The 21987-nt window shown below is 36.4% G+C and overlaps 1 protein-coding gene across 1 annotated transcript in view; it reads right to left on the reverse strand.

The window, feature by feature from the left end:
* LOC140167772 (kinase suppressor of Ras 2-like) overlaps positions 1-21987 on the reverse strand; it is a gene marked incomplete in the record, with an annotated part of 102907 nt that overhangs the window by 46146 nt on the left and 34774 nt on the right. The window contains 1 exon segment of the mRNA XM_072191064.1: positions 7729-7878. Within this exon segment, the coding sequence (XP_072047165.1) occupies positions 7729-7878 (150 nt within the window).

The following is a 21987-nucleotide window of genomic DNA, read 5'->3' on the forward strand; positions in this document are numbered from 1 at the left end:
CATACTTTTGTGGTATCATTTTCAAATTTGTTGGATAACATATTGCACATAACTTGCAATGTATATTATTTGGGATATTATTGCATTTATATAGATGCATAGTTTTAGTGTCTCTAAATTTTGAACATACACAATGTTATTAATTGCTGCCCCAGCTGAAGTGTGTTATTTAAAGGCAACAACAATAATTACATAATAATAAATTGTCACATGAAAAGTTCTCCATCCAAACAGGAATTTTCCCAGGCAAACGAGGACTAGTAGTGTACCAAAAGGCGTTTATATTATTTCCACATGACTGACCCATGACAACTGTTGCTTTGTTATTCCTATTGTTGCTATGTCATTGCCCTATGCACAGAAAAGTACATGGAAACAATTTGGGGTTTCAGGGCAAGAAGGTCCTATCTGCAATAGCTGCCAGATGTCATGTTTTCAGATTGTGTGCAGTATAGAATGCAGAAATTGGTAAATGTCTATAGGGCAGCTATTGCAGAAAGGACATTCTCGCTCTAATCCCTAACCCTCAATATTACATGTAGAGCAAGAAAGCTGTAATCTGTAGTAGCAGCCAGATGTCAAGTACTCAGATTGTGTACACAATAGAATGCAGAAATTGTTTAAATTGTTGGGCAGCTATTGCAGATAGGGCTTCTGAACAATTCTGCCAAATTTGGTAGTTCAGTTTTCATAAAACTAAGTATAAGAACTTAAGAAGCAAAGGTTTTGAATTTGAAGCACAGATATTCTACTGCCCCACCCCAGATTCTTTATTTACATTTGTACACACAAGCAAACATGTATACTATACATACATGTCTATGCACAATCATATTGACAACTTGTCATGGTAACATCTAAAGTGCATTGACATCATTGGATTGCCCTTCAGCTCGAATAACCCTACGACTCGGACAAGGTTCTTTTACCCATCACCATTTATATGGGTTGACATGGCGAAAAGCCTGAAAAAGTGCGCAAATTTGGGCCATAAAGTCTCAAAACGGGCTAAAAATAAATAAAAGTGCAGAAATTTGGAGTAGCAAAAAACCTGAAATCAGGCAATTGCCTGAAAACTGACATCCCTGATAAAGCTAAGGGCTCATATTGAAATTCCCTTACACAGGAAGGTGTGCGCCATCCTGCAGCTTTCCTGTGCTAGCTTTCTTTTGTTAAAATCCTGGGCAGGGTGTATCACTGATGCATATACTCCATCCGTTTTATGACCGAGCTTTCCTGAGGCGCGCGCTTAGCGAGGGGAATCCTGCCTTCTTTCTGTGTGAAAATGTGGTAGGGTATTTCAATATGAGCCCTAAACCATTGTCCAAATCACCTATACTGTAAAGAATTATTTTGTTTTAGTTTTCTGCAATCTGATCAATTAAACTGGCCTTATTATTATTTAGGTCAAATTTGCCATGAGGCATAAAATACAGTTTAACATTTCATGAACAATAGGAAACTATAGGACTTCCCTTCTGCAAATGTTAACTCTATCCACGCGGATATCGACTGCAGACGACAAGCTTCAAATATTTTTTTTTATTTCAAAAATTTTAGAATTGTACATTTTCATGATCATGTTTGGAATCAGCATGATAAATGTATTAAAATGAGTACAAACAAGCCTAGGTTCAGTGGTTCTGGAGATAGCTCTTGATATTTGGAGAAAATATCTCAAAACTTGATGAAGCCTATGACCAGTGTACAGAGCATTTAAGTTAATTTCAATGCCACCAGCTGCAAAACCAACAGCAACTGCTTCTATCATAGGCCTTCATACAAGCTCAGCTTCTGAGCCAATAGTCCTTCTTCAATACAGTACTTTTCTAAAACCCTATTTTGGAGGGGGAGCAATTTTTTGTGATACCATTCAAAAGTTGCCATTCTGAAATTGCCATTGGGACATTATAAACACACCTACATCACCCTTTTAGAACACGAATATGTGCATGTTATGCACATGTGCAGCGCATAGTCCCTCACACTCACAGCCGGGTATCGAGCTCGCTTACAGGATCTGGAAGCTCTGGAATCCTTATGCTTATATCTGGTGCTCACAAGCCTTAGTGGAGTGGTCTGAAACATGCACAATCCACCCAAACCAGGTCAGCTCATGCCCAACATTTCACATCAATAAAATTCAAATGTGTGTAATTTCCCTACAATGTCCTTCCATTTCATTGCCAATGCAGTACGCTGTCTGTTGTAACTAAATGTAAGTTCAGGTTTTATGCAACTTTCTTTCTTGTGTACGGAACACCAATGTTTTCCACACCTGAGACAAGAATACCAAAATTTGGTATTCTTGTCTCAGTCCCAAACGGTGCTGGACGAGGAACTTCTACTAGTTATGGTTTTGAATTGAAGTTTAATGACCTTTAATACATGCCCCCCAGAAAATGCACCGTCCCCAGGACATTACTAGTAATTATTAGAACTATCAAGGAAGTCACAAGATGAAAATGTTGCATGAAACCACATTCTTTCCAGGATCTGGGCTGAGCCAACAACCACAGATCCTGGAATCCAACTCTCAATAGTTCACGGAGAGTTGATAACCCTGGCCTCACGATGGACCACAATGGCCTCATCCCAATGACATAGTCCAATAACCTCAATTAAACAATCATAGTGCAAAATTTGACCTCAAGTTGCACAGTATGAGTTTTTGTACCCAAATTTTCAAAGGTCATTCAATAAATGTACATATGCATTGGTATTAAAGAACTGTGCACTATTAGGTGAGAATGTTTTGGATCCTAGTACCTGGTATTGTCCCTGTCAAAGTGATAGCCTGGTATTTTAGAGGGGAGGTGATAGTAGGCTGGGCAGCTAGCCTGCCAGGTATGCAATTACTACATTCCCAGAATTCAGATCATTTAAAGCTAGCTAGTGAACTTACTTTAACCTTTAATCAACATGATCAAAAAGGACTGCAACATTAATATACTACAGAGTCGGACTGAGTGGTTTTACCTCATAATCTGACATTTCTTCTTTACAGATTCCTATTATCAACAAGTGAAGCTTTATGCATCAGTCAATGTTGGGCCAATATGACCTACATTAAACTGGCCAGTTCTACTCTCACATCCACATGGTTTTTCCACACTATTTAAAGCCATCATCCAGGAACTGATTGAGTGACCAGTTGTAGTCATACTATTAAATAAAGCGTATTTGACCCAACATTGGCCCAGCAGCATTTGGGTGGCCTAGGAGAAAATCAGACCCTAGTTGCAAGACTACCCATGACTCAAGGTAAAATTTACTCTTCTACCATTTTCCTGGGAAACAGTAAATTGCAATATGTTGCTTTAAGTAGCCCTACCCCAGGGGCTTTTTACAAAACACTATACTCCACGACACGCTATACTCCGAGAACTGTTAAAACCCAGTGACCGATCCAACCCAGAAAAAAGACGATTTGTTGCCAGGGAGAGAGGGAGCACTGGCTTAGCATTCTCTGGATATTATAACACATTTTTTTTGGATTATTACCAAAGACAAAAGGCCCTATAGTAGTCCGATTCGGACACCACATCGTGGCCGCAATGAAATCTGGGCTAGGTTTTTACGAGCTCGGCGGTGAAAATTCTCATCACGAAGTGAAATTATCAACGATAACAGTTAAATTTTGTTCAACTTTTTCACTCTCCTGCGATGTCGCGGCCATGCACGCTTGTGATTGGCTGCTGGAATATCAAGGTCGGCATTCGCTATGGAAGAATGAAAACAGGACAGCAACACTTTCACCGCGATATAAAGTTGCACGATACTGTGGTGTTAGAAGCATGGCAGCATCGCAAGCAACGTGGCGATGTGATGTGGAGTCTGAAGTGGACTTTATTAACCCCATGAGAACTACCTGCCAATTGGCCAAAAAGAAGTTTTCATTATCAATTGGACCAATCAGCAACATTGTTAGAATAATTTTACCACGCCAAAAAATTGGGGTGAATTATTTGCAAAGCTCCATTCTGATTGGTGATTTAAGTGAAGATATCATGTTATTGACCAATCAGAGGCAATGTTAGATCAGCAGGTAGTGCTCAGTTGGTTAAAGTACTACATCAATCCAGACAGATTATAGCCAGTAGCCTGTCTGCTGATTTGGACCCTTGGGAATAGTAGCATACCTGACCCCTGATACAATATAGGTCAGGGCCAGCCTGCCAGCCACTTAGCCAGGCCAGCACTTATCATACTTTCAGCAAGCTAGCATTGGTATTTTTATCACACTGACTTCTTGGTTCCATAACCAAAATATTTTAATCGCTGATCAGTGGTGTGCAATTACTACAGTTGCACTTTGCATGGTATCCCACTATGGGCGACAATGACCTCATCCCAATAGCATCGTTCAATGATCCCTTAAATAAGCAAAGCTCAAATTTTAACCTCAAGTTGGCGAGTATGAGTTTTTGTACCCAACTCATGAAGAGGTCATTCATTGAGTGTATAAGCCTATTGGGGTTAATGAACTGTGCCCTAGAGATTGTCATGTTTTGAGCTGGCTGGCAAAGTTTGTAAACTGTGTAATGCATCACTTATTTCTCTCACCAAAATTGAAACCAATGCCCAGTGGCACAGTTCAATGACTTTCATTAAACGATCATAGCTCAAACTCTGACCTCAAGTATGAGTTTTTGTACCCAACACATCCAAAGTTCATTGTATGAAGGTATCAAATATTAGGCTTAGAGAACTGTGTCTCACAGATGAGCATGTTTGAGCCGTTTATTCTTTGTTATGGAAAATTGTATGGAAACCACAAGTCTGTAGATAGTAGTAAATAATGCTGGCTGGGAAAAAAAATTTCCCAAGAGAAATTTTGTCATTCTTGGGTGTGGTATCCTAGGATTGCATACACTTTCAATATTCACTTTTAGCTTATTAGCTATAGCAAATTGTATGCAATCAGTACGGTCTGCCCACTTGTCAGAGTTGGTCCAGTTGGATTAGTCAAAATCTCCCCACTTGTTAGAGTTGGTCTAATAGCCTGCCAGGAGGGGTTCACGAGCACCTCCCTTATAACTAAATTCTAACATGAGTTTTAGCACCTGTAGGACATCACAATTAGGAATTTTGATGTTACCAGTGAAAAAAAATGTCCCACAGGGGTCAAATGGGGGTCAAATTTCAAAATTGCTCAGATTTTGTTAAAATGCACATCAAATTATTCCTCTGGTCATAACGATTCAGAAAAAGTATATTTTAATCTATCTGCGACATTCCGTTCTTGAGTTATAGGCCAAAACGTGAAACCAAGGGACGGTCACTATTTTTTTTGCTCCATTGGGGTCAAAAATTAAAAATGCTCCGATTTTGACGAAAGTGGTCTCAAAATTGCTCGTCATGCAATAAAAAGCCAAATCAGAAATTGTTTGCAGTGTCTAGAATGCTTTGTTACCCCAGTAAAATTGGAAAATATGTCACCGTTAATACTTCACAATAGGATTCAATGGGGATCAACCTTTATTGCCAGATTTTGGTACTAAACTATTTCTAATTTGGCTTTATATTGCATGACGAGCAATTTGAGAAAATTTGAGAAAATTTTCATCAAAATCTGAGCATTTTTAATTTTGGCTCCTATGGAGACAAAAAAGTAGTGACCATCCCTTGCTTTCACGTTTTGGCCTATAACTCAAGAACGGTATGTCGCAGATAGGTTAAACTATACTTCTTCTGAATCGTTATGACCAGAGGAATAATTTGATGTGCATTTTACCAAAATCTGAGCAATTTTGAATTTTGACCCCCTTACTTTAAACATCTCCCCACTTGTCAGAGTTGGTCTGGTCAGTTGCACTAGACACTCCCCACTTGTCAGAGTTGGTCCAGTTGGATTAGTCAGAATCTCCCCACTTGTCAGAGTTGGTCCAGTTGGACTAGTCAGAATCTCCCCACTTGTCAGAGTTGGTCCAGTTGGACTAGTCAGAATCTCCCCACTTGTCAGACTTGTCCAGTTAGACTCGTCAGAATCTCCCCACTTGTCAGAGTTGGTCCAGTTGCACTAGTCAGTCTCCCCACTTGTCAGACTCGTCCAGTTAGACTCGTCAGAATCTCCCCACTTGTTAGAGTTGGTCTAGTCAGTTGCACTAGTCACAGTCTCCGCACTTGTTATCAGACTTGGTCTCGTCAGTTGGACTCGGCAGTGGAAAGTCTACCCACTTGTCAAAGTTGGGTCTAGTCAGTTGGACAGGACTAGTCAGGGAAAGTCTCCCCACTTGCCAGAGTTGGTCTAGTCAGTTGGACTCGTCAGGGCAAAAGTTTTAGAGAGGGAATTAAAGACTTATAGTAGGGATGCCCACTCTCAATACAGTTTCCACTAGAACGATTTTTCATTTACTGTGTGCGTGCACTCACACACGTATTGTCTATGGAGAAACTGATCGATACAAGAAATCCCAGGCATGTTAAATGGCGTACATACTTGTTTTGATCCAAATGTAGGCCTATATCAGGGTGTTTCAAGAAATTCCTGATTCCACCAGAAAACATTCACCAAACTTTTTCCTGTTTGGTCAGTAAATAGAAAGGACCTTCCTGCATGAAGAGATCAACTTTTTTAATGAAAAATTTAATGAGATGAGAACTACAACAGGTTGAAGTGACACCATTCCGTGCATCAGGTGTTCAAACGCAATTATCTCCGAATTTGGAGTGAATCAGACAAGCAAACTTACATACTCATAAAATTTAATTATTTATGAAGACAAAATGTGTAGGATGTTAAGAAATTTAAGAATGTTTAAGCCTACATGCTGCCCATCTCAAATCATGCACTTCCCGTGCACTTCTCACTACCATGTCCATTTCATAGGGAGTATAAAAACCGGGGACCATCATGGCTTCCATGCACACAGTGTATTGCTCAATGTAGTAAAGATAACCTTTGAGTTGGAGCAAATTTCTCAAAATTGGTAGTGATTAATGTTACCAAACTTATGCCATGATGAAATATAATAATTTTTGAAGATAAAATGTGCTGACCTTAAAAGATTGAACAATGTTTAAGACTACCGCTTTTCATTTGAAATAATGCACTTATTGTTCATCTCCTCTATGGAGATATTTTCCATGGCGGCCATCTATGATCATGCTTGAGGTTTCAACAAACAAACCATGGGTCTTATAGTTTTTGTTGTATGTCAACAAAATCGATTAAATTTTCAGGATGATCTTATTTTCATGTTGTTATAAGCAAATATAATGTTCCAGATAAGATAGTTAATAAATACATTAAGAAAAAGTACCTTAAAGTTGCACTTTCTGTTAGTATTCCTTTTGGACTTTAACTTTTTAACATGTTCTAGCAGCCCTATATAAAACCGTGACACTCGAAAGGCCATATCTCTGGAATGAAACGTCCGATTAAGATTATTTAAACGCCAAAATGTTTCTTTCATCAATTCCCATCCAATAAGTTAGGTCTGAATCAATTTAAAAGTACTTCAATTTTTAGTGGACATGCCTACTTATAGCCACATGAGGAGAAAGTCAGGGGGGGGGGGGGAGGAGTAGCCAGGGCTTTTCTGGTCAAATGACCCACTTTGCAGAATTTTTCAAACACCAAATGAACCACTTTTGTCTACAGTTTATACCCAATTAGACTCCAATTACCCCCTTTTTCTAAACAACATGTAGGAGATAGGCCCTACTTCCTGTACCTGTAAAAGTCACGTGCTCCTCCCCGGTGAGGATAATAGTACTACCTACCTGAAGTGCCTGAGCATGTATATCTACAACATGCAGCCATTTCTTGAGATTTGGAAACTGTTGGACTTCTTCACTGCATATACTCTTCTCAGATGTGTCACATCTTTGTTTGATGGCTAACTGACGACCAAATAGCTGAATCAGTTTACCCTGTAATAGATAGAGAAATAAAATCAATTTTAAAATTGTACAAAAATAAATAAAATCAATGTTAAAATTGTACAAAAATATCAGGCAACAGATAAAAATATTTTTTATAAAATTTAATTTTTATAAAATAATTTTTATCAGAATAAGGCCTAAAATGTTTCCAAAATTGTTATGGTGCTCCTCTCAAAAAGGAATTGCATCAAAATGGCTGTCCACGGGGAGTGCGAGTCAAAGCGCAATATTTTCTGTGTCAGTGCTCGGATAATGCATTGGTAAAGTCATTTTAAATGTGTTGCGAAGAAACTATCTGAATGATGAGATTGGTAATGTGGGATACGATGCTAAAAACAATGTTTTTCCAGATACGGCAGGAGATAAACTATTTTAGTCCCCATGGTAGACAATTCAATATAGCAGATATTCCATAGCATGAGAAATTACAAATCAGTTCATTTTACACAATTTTACTTTCAAAACAAAATATGTTGTGTTAGGTAATAGAAACAAATTAACCAAGAAAATTTTAAAACTTTCAACGGAAATTAGTTTGATCTTTCGATCGACCGTCGATGCTTGGTTGATCCGTATTATTTATGAAATGAATTAATTTACTATTGTTAATTGTAATAAAATAGTAATTTGTGCCTGTAGTGATATTGACCAATATAAATTTAGCATTAATTATGATAAATTAGTTAATAGTTCTATTAAGTATTGAAGCAGCATCGATGGTCAATCCAAAGATCGAGCAAATTTGTTTCCGGTGCCTAAATAAGTATGATGTTCTGATGACTCAAAGGGAGTGATATTATCATGTGCTCTATTATTACGTATGTGACAACAGATGAACACTCACTATGGACCACAATGGCCTCATCCCAATGGCATAGTTCAATAACCTCAATTAAACAATCATAGTGCAAAATTTGACCTCAAGTTGCAGAGTATGAGTTTCTGTACCCAAATTTTCAAAGGTCATTCTATGAGTGTACAAATGTATTGGGTTTAAAGAACTGTGCCCTGATATATGAGCATGTTTGAGGTCCTAGTTTTTGTAAGGGGTAGAGTGAAAGGAGGTTGTATCTGCAATAGCTGCCAGGTATAATGAAAGACAAAGATAAAAACAATTTATCGCGTCTGATGTCACTGTCCATTACGATCCTTGATTGGTTTACACAAGTTAATCAGCACGTAAAAGGAAGACCGATCTATCTGGTGCTGATCGGAGAAAAGGAATAGCAGCTTTTCTAGGCATTGTGGACATGGTGCCTTCGGTTAAGAAAGTTTCCTACTATAATGACCTAACTTTTGAGATGGTTTGCATGTCGAAGGTGCAAAATTAACAATAAGGCGCCTGGTTATAAATCCGCGTTCAGCAAATCATCATCACGACACTTGTAAACAAACCGTGCTCGAATTTGATTGACAGATGACGACAGACGCGATAAATTCTTTTTATCTGTGTCTTTAATTACAGCATATTTTTAAGCTGTGTACAATATAGAATGCAGAAAATGGTAAAATATCTATATGGCAGCTATTGCAGTTAAGACCATGCAATAGCTGCCAGGTGTCATATCTTTCGATGTGTACAATATGGTCATTTTCACGGTAAAGGGTGTAACTTTGGATTTTAAACATTTTAATCCGTAGTGTTCTAATAAAGCCACAGAATTCCATGATTTTTGGCCACATAAGTCATCTAGTTAGCAGCTACCTTGGGTAGCATAATCAACTTTGGGAGTTACTGCGTTCAGTTTTAGCAAGCTTAAATGTACTTAATATTGCCATTTTGAAAAACTATAAAAAACAGTAACATTTTTGTAAAACCCTGTGTTTTCTTCAGTTAGTTCATGGATAATTTTTCTTATCCTGAAAGTACAGTCATATGTTCAGTAAACACTGCCACATTAGATTTAATTGTGAACAGCCCTGTATTTTTGAGAACCGGACTTCGATATTTGTCGTTTCGGAGGCTTCATTTTCCGTTAACAATTAATAACAAACTTTGTGGGTGTAGCAGTGTAGCTTTGGTTCATAATTCTTGGTTATTTCTTCACTTCTTCTTGATTCATAACAGTTGTTATCTTAACTTGAAATGGGTAACAAAAATTAGTCGATTTGCAAGCTTTTAAAATTTTTATAAAATCTTGACTTCAAAGAGCCGTTTTTCCGTTAACTTTTTGAAGCCTCCGAAACAAACTGTTCAGCAAGCTTGTGCAAATATAAATAAAAGAGCTCATCCAATCTATTTATCAAAATGTAGCAAAGTAGATCCTCAAGTCACATGTTTTTAAATCGTGGAGATATATATCGCCGTTTGAAAATGGGACCCAATACAAACTTTCCGTTAACAATTGAAGCCTCCGAAACAAATGAAGCCTCCAAACAACAATAAGATTAATTATCATCTATGCATATCTAAATTGGTGTGTTTCATACTGATATCTGCATTGTAATTATTACTTGATATGTGCAGAATGTCATAAATTAAAAAAAATTTGACATTATGGTCAAAACAATATACAACTCTCAATTTTATGATTCTGAAATTGTAGTCTTTAAATTTGTTTCATATTTTGGCTTCATTCGTTTATTTTGCAAGATTTGTTTGAGTTGTATTTATACTATCATGCTAGGCCTTACTACATTTTTGTGCAATCAGTTTCCATATTGAATTATTTGTATTTGACATTAAATGAATTATTTAGTTTGTATTTGGTGCAATCGATTGTTTTGAATAATATTATAATTATTATTGTTTTATAGCTATGTTGGTTCATAGGTTGATTTTTGTAGTGTTTTATCTTTTAAGGGAAGGGGTATGAACGTTTGGACAGTATTTATTTTGGGACATTTGAGCACATCAGACAAATCAATTGCATTCTGAATACGAAGAATGTCATTCTGATATCAAATAATTTTGATTTTTTAAATTCGCAATTTAGTACACATTTTATGGCAAATCATTAAAAATGGATATTTTTGATATTTAACAGTACTTGAAGTAAACTTTATAAATGTGATGATTTATACTTAAAGTGAATGTAGGTGGGATGAAAAGAAGACGATAAATTGAAACTTTTAACCATTCGTATTGAAGATATGGATTTTTTTTTCAAAAAAAAAAAAAAAAAATTAGGTCTTTTGGGGAAAAAATCCATATCTTCAATATGAAAGGTCAAAATGTTCAATTGACCGTCGGCTTTTCCTCCCTGCTACATACACTTTAAGAATATATCATTAGATTTATATAATTTACTTCGAGGACTGTTATATATCAAAAATTTGACAAATATCAAATTTTTATAATTTGTCATAAAATTTGTATTATATTGTGATTTTCAAAAATGAAAATTATTTGATATCAGAAAGACATGCTTCAGATTCAGAATGCAATTCGATAGGTCTGAGGTGCTCTCATGTCCCACAAAAAATACTGTCGAAAAGCAATAAACGCTCATTTTAGATCCCTTAAGTAGTTTTAATGTTTATATTTGATCCTTTATTCTATATGCTTTGCCTATGTATGTAATATTAATAGTATTTTAAATATGTTGTAAAGTTACATTGTAATTTGATTTATTTTATAAGCATTGTATTTATCAAAATTTGCAATATTATCGTGTATTTGAATGTATGTAGTATTTTTAAAACCTTAATAATTATGTTATGTAAATGTTGTATTGCTCCCTGGGCCTCAAGGAAGAACAGGTGATTAATTGTGTTTTCAACTGATTGAGTGTCCCAGGTTAAAGAAGAAATAAAACAAACAAACAAACAAACAATGTTTGAAAAATATACTGATACCCAAAAAAGCCTGTTTCGGAGGCTTCACATGCAAAAAACACCATACTTAACAAATGGGTGAAAAATTAACATGTGATAAATCTACAATATCTGCCGCATAGAATCATTGATTCAATACACACAAGAAAATAACAGCTTAGATGATCCCAACACTGTTGTTTTCCAAAAACCTACTTCTGCAATGTTTAACAATTGTTAACATGAAGCCTCCGAAACAAAAATAATGACTTGCTGTGATAATTTAATTTTTGTCACAACTGAAATTCAATACTTAGAAGCAAAGCATTAAAATTGGTAATTGTGATATTTTTTACCTATTTTTTTTATGTCAACTTGTTAGCCAAATATTTTACTTTTAAGATCACCAGTGTTGTTAACTGAAGCCTCCGAAAAACAAATCGCTTGAATTAAAAAAAAAAAAAAATAACTCCAATTTCTGTGAAACTTGGCTGGGAGGTTCCTTTCATCAAGTAGTATTTGTACATGAAGTTAGACATTCAAATTATTTTAGGAGCCCAATTAAAACTTAACAAATATGTTTAAGGTTTGGAAATTTCCATTGTAAATGACACTTGATGTTAAAAAATTTCAAAACTGCAATTACAAACATAGCAAAACATGGTATAAAATTTAACTTATATCTGTTGATTTACTTTGGAATGGGATTTCACATGTATTCCAGCTTTCATGTCATAATTTTCCGAGGTTATGTAAAATACATTTTTCTTAGATTTTAACCAAAATGTTATGGAAATGTCAAATTTTTATTAGAAATCAAAAGGTTTAAGCCTTGAAACATTATTTTACTGGAATTTAAGTTGCTTCTATGCATGATTTCAGTAAACAGAAACATATTTAAGTGGTTTGAAATTTTGACCCTAAAAATCAAAAGTTACACCCTTTACTGTGAAAATGACCATATAGAATGCTGGAACTGTCAAATGTTCATATGGCAGCTATTGCAGATAGGGTTTTCTTACACTTAATCCTCGACTTGTTGGACTATTTGTGCTCGTATACTGTGCTATTTTCAGTACACACATGTTAAATGTGGTTGCCTCTTGAGTGTCTTTGATTTCAGCATTATTTTGTTGCACCATGTTTTATGCACTATTCACTTGCGTAGTGTATGCTTTCTTTGTTACAAACCACTGATCGAAATGATCACAACTCAAAGCCTATGGCCTATCAAAATTTGGAATAGGTATGAGCCTGGTATGACCTGTTGTTTCCATTATTTTCTTAAAATTTTTTAATTTTTCTAATTTTTCAAAAAAATTGTCAAATTTTGATGAATTTTTGAAAATTTTGTATCAACTGTAAGATTTTCCCCAGTCTCACAGAAAGACCCCCTTTTGGGAGGCCTTCTCACTAAAAGACCCCCTTTTTCGGTGTCTAGGCTCTCACCGAAAGACCCCTAGTTTTGAACTGCAGTCCGCTAATCCCCGTCACTTCCAATGTCGAGTGCCCCCGGATTGCCCCTTCCTCTGATCGCAAAATATTTAGTGATCACTTCGAGCGTAGGGCCTATGCCATATTAGTCCAGTCTAGTGACTAGGGACCAAACCATCCAAAGTTGAAATTTAGAAATTTGTCCAATAATAATGGTGTGTCTATAAAATGATGGTTACAAAAGTTGCACAAACGCCACAAAAATTACAATTTGTGGCCAAAAAAATGCATAATTGTAATTTTGTCCAAGGTCTTTAATCTGTTGACAAAAGTGTAGTATTTGTCTTCAAATTCCTTGGAAATAGGGAATTCACTTTCCACTACAAATACTAAACATGGGGTGACAAAAGATCAATTCTTTTCTGCATGACTCATGTTGGTGGGGCTGCCTAAATTCCAGGCCTGTTGGGTGAACTTTCATCTGATTCAGGGCGGAATTGTTTTCAATTGTTTACATTTGACACTCTTGTCACAATAATTTGAAATTTATAAAGTTTTCACTCTCTAGATATATCAGTTTACCAAAATGACAATTTTGGCAAAATTAATAATTTTCCATTGAAAGTGACCTACCGTAAAAACTTGATAGTTAGCATATGTGCTTACTATCGAACACTTTTAAAAACATGAAATTGTACCAAAGTGCGGCGCTTTACCAACAGAGCTAATGGGGTTGAGATGCTGGTTTACTTGTTTGTATATTACTATGTGTATCGATGACTTGCTCAAAACCCTTTACACTTTTGTGGATTGGGACTCTTCATGTTTGCTTGATTTAAAAGCGCTTGATATTAAGCACATATGCTAACTATCAAGTTTTTACTGTATTTTAGGCCATATAAAATTAATTCTCATCCACAGGATTTTAATAAATTGGTGAGAGAGGGAAGTTTTTTCTGGTTTTTTTCTCCCTCAATGTAAAATCAGCATTGTTAGTAGTTTTTGGTCTTTTCCAACAGTGCTCGAGGAAAGGAAGAGGCCCTTTTCTTTTTTCAAATGTGAGATTCGGAGGGATAAACCCGAATACCACAAGTGATTCTTGTTCTGTAATAAACTTATTTGTGTATAAAGTTTTCTTAAAGCCTTCAAAAATCTTATATTTTTTTTAATCTGACAAATTCCAGAAATTGTGGCGGGAGGGGACAAGAACCAAAATGTTCAAGCCATAACATTTGCTGAGGAGGACGCCCTCAATATTTTGTCAAAATTCCATTTTTTTACACAATTGTAGTATACTTTATTAAAACTAACAGTCTAACATGCCCTACAAAAATCAAGACTTTAGGTGCTGTAGTTTTGTCAAAATTCGTGATTTTGAATAAAACATAGGAAATCATCATTTTATTATTATGATGGAAATATTAGTCAAATGCGGTACATGATGTTCACATTAGAGACTGACCGATCAGATCGGTAGCTTCCGTATCGGGCCGATTATTAGCTTATCGGTAGTGATCTGCATAGGCCGATTTTTCCTTCATCCGCCGATGTAATGCACCGATCACCCAATGGGCCAATATCATGAAAGTAATTGTTGAAGCTTAACAAGTATTCATTTATTGGTATATTTCTTTGAATTAGACTAGTTAAATCAAGCGAAATTTAGCAAAAGAACAAGCTTTGTAGGCGATAAACATATAAAATCATACCGTGATTCAGGCATGCAGCTGAGATAATCAGGTAATTCCCCGCATGCACATTACAATTGTAGTTCTTACTTCCGGGTTACACACGCGTGCGTGCGGGCCGTGTGCAAAACTCAACACTTCCGGGTTACACACGTGCGTGTCAGATAGAGAGCTACGGGCGCAAGCAAAACTCAACACTTCCGGGTTACACACGTGCGTGTCAGCTACGGGCCGTGTGCAAAACTCACACTGACTTGAACGTAAACACAATATTAAAATGGGGTGATCGAATGATTCGATGGACTGGGACATCAGGGGGAAAAGGTAAATTGAGCTTATAATAATCATGGTCAAATTCAGTATTTTAAATGCATGGGAGTGTGTTTTTTTGTGCTCAGAGCATACATAATTATGGTAATACTTTGCGTACAAGTACCCTTTCAACATACGGGTGAAATTTACTCACGGTGATGGCAGCCATTTGTTTACAATTGGGGAACTGGTAATCGGCGATCGGCGATCGAATCGGCAGATCAAAGAGATAATTGATCGGCCAATCGGCCGATTCAGATAAGGACCTGATCGGTCAGTCTCTAGTTCACATCACAGTACGTACACGGCGTGCAGGATGGTACACACACATCAAAGGTCTGTGCAGTAGCACAACCGAAGGAGTGATACATGTATGCATTGGTGACATCTGCGCTGGTAGTAAATTTCAGTTTTCTTTGCTTTACCTCAGTTGTCCAGCTCAAAATTAGGCAAAAAAAAAATATTGTTGTGTTGCCCTCAAGTGGAAAAATGGGAAATTTGTGTAGGACGGTCGGATTATTATTACTTTTTTTAATTTTTTTTAAACCTTCAGTTTTTAAAAATACCTTCAAATATTAAATAATGCTTGTTCAATTAAGGGACATTTGTCAATTTTGACTTCTGGATACCTGTTAGACAACAATTAAAGACTAGTCTTACAATAAAATATTAATTTTAAGTGAAAAACATTGAGTTTTTGAACAAATCTGTAAAATCATCATTCAAAAAAAAAAAAAAATTGCTACCCTGATTTTTCAGGATTTAGGGTAGGACGGTTGAGGGCAACACAACAATATTTTTTTTTGGCCTTAAAAGGGGTCATATCTGACAGTAAAGGTAACATTTTATGATGGAAAAGAACTAGAAATACTTATCTTTTTTATGGAAATATTATAACAGACAAAGAAACTTGCGATCAGACAACAACAGACAGACTCAAATTCAACAAAAGCAGACAACATCAAAGTCACTTGCAGAAGTTGACGGAAACAAGAATTCTAAGAAAAGTTTTTCTCTCTCAAATTTCAAATGTTGAGAATCAGGTTTACTCTATCCAATTACAATGTGTCTTTGCCATCACTATACTCTGTGAATACCTTCCCATAATGCATTGTTCATTTGTCTTTATAAACCAGCACATAATACAAAATGTTGGAAAAATTAAGACAATTCATTGACTGAGGTTTGCAATACCAGTTGCAATAATGCACTTGACCTTATCTGTAAATCCCATAAGCCTTTGCGAGTACACCTGAGATGTTGTCATTTGACATCACGCTAACTGCGCAGTAACGATGTTCGATAAACAATGTGCGCATCGGTGAAGATCAGTGTGACGTCAAATGACGACATCTCAGGTGTATCTCGGAGCGCATTAAGTGTAAAATTTGGCATAAAAGATTGTGCGCACATTTTGATTCTACATGTAAGTTAAAGAATAAAGAATAAAGAAGTTAAATAAAATTTTGAGTCACCAACCCTTAATAATTCTATAACCCCCTATTTTGGGTGTTAAAAATTATAATCCCCCTATTTTTGGTCTAAAAATTTTATGACCCCGCAGTATATTCATGACCCACCCCCTTCCGAAGAAAATGACAGCCCCCTAAGCACAATGTCACCAATATGCATCATGGGAAGACGTTATTGTTTCTGATTCTGTGAATCCAAGACAATATTGATTCATCAGTTGAATGCAATACGGTTGACTGTAAGTGTTTAGCAATAACAAAGTACATACAACTTTCTTACATCCAAGCGCTAACTTGTCACTTAAATCTCGCTATACAAATCCCCAGGTAAGCACTCCCCAAAGAAGATATATTACCCTTCCCAGAATACTTGGCAACATGATGCATCGCCTCATTTCAACAAATGACACTCGGAAAACTTTGCACAGGATCTATTAGTTTTCAAGTTGAGACTAGACTGGCTAAACATGGGTCTACACTCATGAAATAAAGTTTGCAAGATCTGGATGTGCTCTGTTCATTGAGGTACCTTTTGTCATTATCGGCCCATGTTGAACTAGATAGCAAATCAGTACAGACATTGAAATGGAAGCAATGCATTATGGGAAGTGTAAGATATGTTCTCTATCATATGCACTCCCAAGCAGATCTCAAGAGTCACAGATAGCAATTGACCAGTAGGATTACGCACAATGTACATATCGCTCTTTTTTCCAGTGAAACTTTTCCCATTGACCGTATGCACAATCTGATCAAATTAGACCAAAGTCGCCAACAATGAAATTGAGATACATGCAAAAAACACTGAGCAAAAAACAACAAAAACATAAGAAAATGGATGTTATAAGAGTTAATAACTTTGCAACCAAGTAAGTTACGTATGTGGAAATTTCAACACAAGTAAGCTTACTTCGCTGGACGAGTCGATTTAATGATACTAACTAAATTTTCAAAATCGACGACTAGCCTGATTGGATTAGATTGCGTCACATGACCACTGGAGATCAATTTGATCATATTGCTGTAAAAGTGGAAATATTCGTGGTACATTAATTTTCGTGCTTTTCGCACACAACACAGGTACCGCGAAAATAAAAACACGCGAATATGTTCTTTTGATGTATAGTTCTATGTAAGAAAACTCAAAATCGCAAAATTAAAAACAAGCAATGTAGTTTAAAATCGGTAAAGCACAAAAAATAAGATGTGAGAAAATTACCACTTTTACAGTAACCGGTTCGCTGTCAAGTGTTCACAGGAAACTGCTCATTCTAACAAGCACATGGGATACCAGGTACATACGTGAGAGGGATTTCCCCGAGATTGGTTTATAGAAACAAAGCTTTACTCTGAATAAATGGATCATCATAAAATGAGCGTTTCTTTGTAATTGATCACAAAACATATATATTTTTACAGTATATTGAGTGATCTGTTTGTCATCCACTTTCACAACAATGGGAAGAAGCTAGAACTGGATGATAAGCTAAAAGTTTCTTTGTAGTAATTCAAAAATGATGTATTTTCCCAGTATCAAGTGATCTGTTTTTCTAGTTTTGCAACAAAGAGAACAACCTGGTACAAATGGATGCTACTTAAAGTTTCTTTGTATTACGATAATTCCAAAAATTATCCAGTATCTTTCGGTTTTTGTACTTTTGTAACAAAGAGAAACTTTCCCAAAAACAAAGTGAAAAATTTAAACTAATTTGAAATAAAAAAAACTGGAAAAACAAAGTTCTTATTCCATATTTCAACACAAACCTCCCACGACAACACACAGAGACGTTCGTTATCACTATGCCGAAAAGTAGACCCAAAGTGTCTGGTCTCTATTGTGTGTGTTATAAAAAAGACAATGTATCGGACTTGAATAAACAATTTGTGATGCTTCAAGAAAGATGTCACATGACAAAATTAATTTGCGATGTTATAAGGCCCGCCAATTACGAGCTGATCAAAGTCGAACTATATCCATCTCCTGAAAATCGATCTGGCCCTTGGCTAGTCTGTGCTATCACAGGCCTTCTTACAGTGGTATAGAACATGTAACTATATTATCCATAGGGATAGAAACTACTGGGAACCACACTCTCACAGAAACTAGAGTGGATTGAGGCGAGCTCTTGTCCCCCTGTCAATCATAACTTGCCGCTCACCTCCCCTCCATCTGAAACAAAGACTAGCCCTTGACCAGACGGCCGAGTGCTTGCATGTGGTATCCGACATTAATGAGAGCTCATCCGCTGAATAGGCTGTGCATCCCGCAAGTCTCATCTAGGGTCCATTTCACTCAACTTTCCGAAGCTTCGTAAGTCTTACGCAAGTCTTTGTAACTTACTGTGAGTCGTAAGTCCCATTTCCCTAAACTTACTTAAGAACGAACTGTGCCCTTCGTAAGTAATAAGGATTTACTACAGTGACCCTTCGAAAAGTTATGTCTAGTATTGGGTATTCGCACACAAGCATGACCAGAGATTTTCAAAACGTTCTCTAAACAGGATTTTCCCTTTTCAGCTAAAAACACCCTTAGGCCAAAAAAAAAATTGTTTGTTTGTCCTCCACAGCTTTGAAAGAGGACGTGCGGGTAGGATTTTTTTTTTTTTTTTTTGGATTTGTCGTATTTCTGGACCTTGCTAGAGCTAAATGCTACAATCATTCATGGTGACTTAAAAAAATATGCAGTTAAAGTTATAATTTGTGTTCATGTCATAGTCTTTTAATGATTTGGTGGACTTTTTTATTTTCAACCATGAAAGTGGTCCAGAGATACTCCAAATCTGGAAAAAAAAAATTGAATTTTACTTATTTTTATTTTTTTTAAAAAAAAAAAAAAAAAAAAAATATTGGTCAGGCCTTCATTTGAGGAGCGGGCGGTGGAGGACAAACAAACAACTTTTTTTTTGGCCTTACACAGGAATTAAGCACAATTTTGCAACAAATTTGACCCCATGATGATGCTTTAATTATTTTCCTGATACAAATCAGAAAAATGCAAAGCTTTAAAAAACACTCAGGTACACTTAAATGAATCCTAATTATAACAACCGTTTTCTAGAAAACCGTTCATTCTCTGAAAAGGCCCCTTTTTTTTCTTTTCTTCGCGGATGTGTACACTAATAGCGTGTTTCTATTGAGTCCCCTGCATTTTACCGGTAAAACTGTTCGCCGTCAAATAGCGGCGAAAGGCGGATAACGGTCAGTTTCCATTGCACGTTGTTTACCGGTAAATACTCGATGAACAGCGTCAATTGACACACCTTTAAAGTTTGCCGGCGAAAGGTCGTGCACTGGGGTCAATCCCGGGTCAATCGCAAAAGCATTGTGGATTTTAATATTATAGTATTTTCTTAATTGTTTGGCTAAAAATGAGGTAGCAAACATGAGAAAAGAAGACTGAAGAATAATGTTTTTTTATTTTTGTTTTCATTCGTTCTCGTACATCAAATTACGCCATTGGAGCTCATTGGGAAATCCCCTCATTTATATCGACGTGAGTACTCAGTATTGTTGCGCGCAAAAAAAATAGGTCTTAGAATTTAATCTTTCATAGTTTAATTTCAGTTAATTCTTTTTAGCGAATAGTAATTTAACATCAACAACATAATATTAAATTCATGAAATATTTCTAATTTTATGAAGCACACACCGCCGCGGGTCCGAGTTGATTTCTATTTTTTTTCCGCATGCACAGCTGGATTCATCCGCTGATGTTGTTGTTGTTGTTTTATTTCATGGCTTTTACTAGGGTCATAAATCATAACTCATGTTAAATATTTAACATAATATGTATAATGCAGGGATAATGCATTATGAATATTTCTTCCATTTACTTTATTTATAGCAAGTGAGTCAAATATTTGTATGTGATTAGGCCTGAGAATTTTTGCGAACGGAATGGTATAATCATGGTATACAAGCTAGCTCATTGATGATGCAGAGGTCAATTTCGCGACTCAACTTCCGCTTTTCTTCCCTGTATGCGCATTCAATCGGAACGGAGTGAGTTTCTATTGACGTTTATCGGTAAGCGTCCTCGCTATTTTCCTTCCTCAAGAAGGAAAACGTTACCGGTAAAAACTTCGCCCCTGTTTACCGGTAAATAGCGGGGAAGGTCAGTTTCTATTGAGCAGAAATAATCCCTTTACCGTCTTTTTACCGGTAAACGGTCCCAATAGAAACACGCCATAAGAAACTTATAGCGTGTTTCTATTGAGTCCCCTGCATTTTACCGGTAAAACTATTCGCCGTCAAATAGCGGCGAAAGGCGGATAACGGTCAGTTTCCATTGCACGTTGTTTACCGGTAAACACTCGATGAACAGCGTCAATTGACACACCTTTAAAGTTTGCCGGCGAAAGGTCTTGCACTGGGGTCAATCCCCGGGTCAATCGCAAAGCATTGTGGATTTTAATATTGTAGTATTTTCTTAATTGTTTGGCTAAAATGAGGTAGCAAACATGAGGAAAGAAGACTGAAGAATAATGGTTTTTTATTACCGTTTTCATTCGTTCTCGTACATCAAATTACGCCATTGGGAAATCCCCCTCAGTGATATCGACGTGAGTACTCAGTATTGTTGCGTGCAAAAAAAATAGGTCTTAGAATTTAATCTTTCAAAGTTTAATTTCAGTTAATTCTTTTTAGCGAATAGTAATTTAACATCAACAACATAATATTAAATTCATGAAATCTTTCTAATTTTCTGAAGCACACACCGCCGCGGATCCGAGTTGATTTCTATTTTTTTTTCGCATGCAAGCTGGATTCATCCGCTGAATGTTGTTGTTTTATTTCATGGCTTTTACTAGGGTCATAAATCATAACTCATGTTTTAATATTTAGCATAATATGTATAATGCAGGGATAATGCATTATGAATATTTCTTCCATTTACTTTATTTATAGCAAGTGAGTCAAATATTTGTATGTGATTAGGCCTAAGAATTGTTGCGAATGGAATGGTATAATCATGGTATGATACATAAACAAGCTAGCTCATTGATGATGCAGAGGTCAATTTACGACTCAACTTCCGCTTTTCTTCCCTGTATGCGCATTCAATCGGAACGGAGTGAGTTTCTATTGACGCTTATCGGTAGCGTCCCGCTATTTTCCTTCCTCAAGAAGGAAAACGTTACCGTAAAAACTTCGCCCATGTTTACCGGTAAATAGCGGGAAGGTCAGTTTCTATTGAGCAGAAATAATCCCTTTACCGTCTTTTTACCGGTAAACGTTCCCAATAGAAACACGCCTTTAAAGTTAAATGTAACACTACCTCCCGGGCACTACCTCTCAAAATAAGCCTGTAGGAAAGTCCTGTGATGGGAGTACATCCTAGATATTAGTTAACTATGTAAAGAGTCTAGCTAGCCCTGAGCTTCTGAGAAATTAGCCACATAAGAACTGCATTTGTTATCTCCACTAGAACTAGT

This window comes from Amphiura filiformis, chromosome 13 (genome assembly GCF_039555335.1).
Source record: "Amphiura filiformis chromosome 13, Afil_fr2py, whole genome shotgun sequence".
Lineage (NCBI taxonomy): Eukaryota > Metazoa > Echinodermata > Ophiuroidea > Amphilepidida > Amphiuridae > Amphiura > Amphiura filiformis.